At 34.5% G+C, this 3,604-nt stretch overlaps 1 protein-coding gene across 1 annotated transcript; it reads right to left on the bottom strand.

The window, feature by feature from the left end:
- Positions 1-384: 384 nt before the first annotated feature.
- LOC141724537 (uncharacterized) lies at positions 385-2,100 on the bottom strand. The gene is made up of 2 exons (XM_074526709.1): positions 1,695-2,100; positions 385-1,088 (listed from the first exon to the last, which is right to left on the bottom strand). Exons 1-2 carry the CDS (start codon positions 1,994-1,996, stop codon positions 584-586), a joined length of 807 nt encoding a protein of 268 aa, XP_074382810.1. The 5' UTR covers positions 1,997-2,100; the 3' UTR covers positions 385-583.
- Between the last annotated feature and the right edge of the window lie 1,504 nt (positions 2,101-3,604).

Here is a 3,604-nt window from a genome sequence, read left to right on the forward strand (position 1 = left end):
TTGATTGGAAGGTGCTGCCTGCACTTTATTGTAATCTAGTTCGGCACTATGTTTTGAACTCCGTTTCCTAAATCCACAAAGCAACCTCACTTGTACTTTCCTTTTTGACATTCTACGTTTTACATTTCTTGCAACACTTGCATTTTGTGTACCGAGTAACATTGAACTCTGAGAAATACAATCATTCAGTATCTAATCCACTGCAGGGAACAACAGCTTGTGTGCCCAGCAATTAAGGTGATGGAACAAAATCTTTCACAGGACAAGAATATAGGGAGGGAGGGGGGACAATGACAAGTGACAAGAATTTAGGAACCGGTCTTGCGAACCCAAAAATAAACAAAATCAGAAAATAACGAACTAATTATGTGCACTGCTTAGACCAGCTACTCAACCACATTTCACATTTATACAAAAAAAAAAAGTGGAAAGGGCACTGTTCCATTAGAATCTACCTCAAAACTGTTAAATAACAGAAACAACTACAAAACAACAACTCTTACAAGAACATAACATCATAAACATTTATCAAGTTTAAACTTCATTCATGGGCCAAATTAGAAACTCGCCTTATATGCCAGTGTCACTCATCCTCAGCATTTCTTTTATCAATTACCAACGCAGATTCTGTAGTAGCAGTTACAGCATGTTGTTGCAAATCAGAGAGAGAGAATGACCTCCACGGAGAAAATTTCCGTTCAGGTGTTGGAGGTGATGGCGTTATTCCATTATTAGGTGATTTTGATCTTCTACCATTCGGAGGCAGAGGTGGCAAACAGGGACTGGGTGATGATGAATTTGAATCAAGACATTCACTGCTACTGTTGCTCTCTGAGCTGCTCACCATAGCAGACAAAGCTAAAGAGCTTCTACTCAAGTTAGCAAGCCTCTTTGATATGCCACTGCTGTTCTCTAGATTGTGATTCCGACTCTTGTCAAAATAATTACTGTGGGCAAGCAAGTTCTTCCGCTTCCTGGTGTAGGCATCTTCCTGCTTCACAATGTCTTTAATGGAGGAACAAGATGAAACATCCGCCAGACTTGTAAAAGACTTTGATTTGCCACTATAGAAATTGGATATACCTCTCCTAAAATAATCCCAAACATTAGAATGGGGACCATTAATCATCAAGAACATTTTTTTGGAGAAAAAGATATAAAGCAAATCATACCTAACAAACTTTCTAGTCTTCACTGATAGCAATACTTCTTGCTCCTAGTGAACAATGACAACAGTCGTCTTCTTTTACATAAAATTATTTTTCCTCCGAAAAAAGCTTTAACTTGAATAAACAAGAGTTCACAATCATTCCATATCAGGTCTGTCACTATTCAAGTTTTATGCTCATTCATTGAAGACACATCTCAGTTGTCGGACTCTCATATACATCACGTATACAAGACACTACCATTACAATTTACGACAATCATCTCATATCCGCAAACAAGTTTCTACAGCAAGATCACTCAATTGAAAAACGTTTCACAGCAATTAACAACTATAAAAATTTCACATTTGTGATGTCCTATTCATGAAATCAAACATTCCATTTCCATCTAAGCAATATTTACACACACACATAAACCACATAAGCATCAAACCATTAAAGTTAAAAACTTTACAACACAATAAAACATCAATTAACAATTAAAAAAAAACCAAAAAATGCAAACTTTAAAATAAAGATACATACTTTATAGGCAAAACTTCTTGAAGCGAGTCCAAACAATCCAACGGGCCTTTAAAACTGCTCTGAACCTCGCCGTCGCCGGAGTCAACCTCGCCGTCCGACGATCCATTGCCACTAACATCACTATTCTTCCCAATCGAAGACGAACTACACGAATCATCCTCAACCGCCCTCTCCTCCGCCGCAATCGGCGGCGAAATCAGCCTCCGCCTGCCGGAATCAGAAGAATCGTAGATCGCCTTAAACGACATGGTATGATCGAAACCTGAAGGATCCATTCTGTTACTCTGAAACGCAATCGACATGGTTGTGAAATCTACTATAAACACATAGAGCCGCCTATATATATTTTGTAAGTATAGGTGTGTAGAGATATACAGACAAGATGAGGAAAATAATGAAATAAAAATGAACAAGGATAATGCCTTATCCTCATCATAATTAATTAACATTATCTTATTTACCCCCATTATTTTCGGAAAATATCAATTTGACTATTCATTTGATTCAAATATATCAAATATGTCATTACCAGTTTGACTTAATTTAATCACTAATTTTAAAATTTATATTAAATAAACCATCTGCCAGTGATTAAATTGATACAAAATTTTAACATTTTAATTACTGATTTGATACAAATTTTTAAATTAGTAACCCAATTGAGTTAAACTGAATAGTAATGACCTATTTAATATATTTGAATGAAATGAGTGATTTTACTGAGACAAATTTACCCCACGTGGACGTCCATTTTATAAATAAACCTGGGCGGTTGGATTTGATGAGATGGTTTCTTACTGTAGGGTGCGTCACAGGAGATTATAAACGTGTTGAAGCGAATTCTAACACGTCTTGTAAGTAGATGACGTGGCAGTGTGTGAGAGAAGCACGTATGTAGTGGGGGAATGCAGGGGGTTCAGTTGTCAAGACTGCCTGCTATTTTTGTCTAGGGTTGAATATGTCGCTGAATTTAGGAACGATGGGATGTTAAAACGACGTCGTTGGGAATAATATGGGTGCAAAAAAAGGATCCGACTCACCTAGTATGTTACCAGATAAAAAAATGGACATGTTGGGCCTTATAAAAATTAATGAGCACATGGAATGCAAACGAGACATTGATGAAATACTTTCCATGATAGTGAGCCCAAATGCGTAACATCACTGTCAGGCCTGGTGCTCCAATCCATCTTCATAATATGGTTAGATGATAAAAACAGGTTAATATAGTTATTTTATTTTGTTTTGTTTTTTCATTTATGAAAATAAGTTTTTCCTGGAATTTTAAAAATGATGTAATTAGCATCATTTGTGTACATTAATGGTTTTAATGAAGTTTCTAATGTCCATTTTAAGCCTACAGTACTATCTTTGTCCCACTTAAAGGATACTAAATCAATGTTGTCAATATTGACACCTCAATAATCTATCTATTACTATTATATAAAAGACGAAATTTTAAAAAATTTGACACGATACCTGTTTTTTGGTACACCCTAAATTTACCGAATTATCCTTACTTTACTTAAAAAATTTATTAACCTTTAGGAAAAGAAATAAAAATCGTTTTCGACTATAACACGTTACCTTTTTTATTTCTCTCAATTAAAATTACTCATCTAAATATCACAAACAAGTTTATTTAATAAAATAAAATAATAATATTATAACCACTAATAACTAACAAATTATTTTTTTCAGCTACTTAATTGTTTGTTTTATTTAATTATTATTTTACTTAAAGACTTTGCTAAGTTTCTTGACTTTAGCAATTCATAAATTCTTTTTACCTGTTTTACAAAAACAACTTAGCATCACCAGCATCATCATCCTATTACTCGACAACAAAACAATCTCACATTAAGACAATGAAAACCTTGTCTTCTTAAAACAATGCAAAATTCAAAATC

The sequence above is a fragment of the Apium graveolens genome, chromosome 5 (genome assembly GCF_009905375.1).
Source record: "Apium graveolens cultivar Ventura chromosome 5, ASM990537v1, whole genome shotgun sequence".
Lineage (NCBI taxonomy): Eukaryota > Viridiplantae > Streptophyta > Magnoliopsida > Apiales > Apiaceae > Apium > Apium graveolens.

Coding starts and splice junctions, on each gene's coding strand:
- LOC141724537 (XM_074526709.1), bottom strand. CDS start 1,996: ATGTCGATTGCGTTTCAGAGTAACAGAATGGATCCTTCAGGTTTCGAT. Junction 1,089..1,694: donor CAAGAAGTTTTGCCTATAAA/GTATGTATCTTT, acceptor GGATTATTTTAG/GAGAGGTATATCCAATTTCT.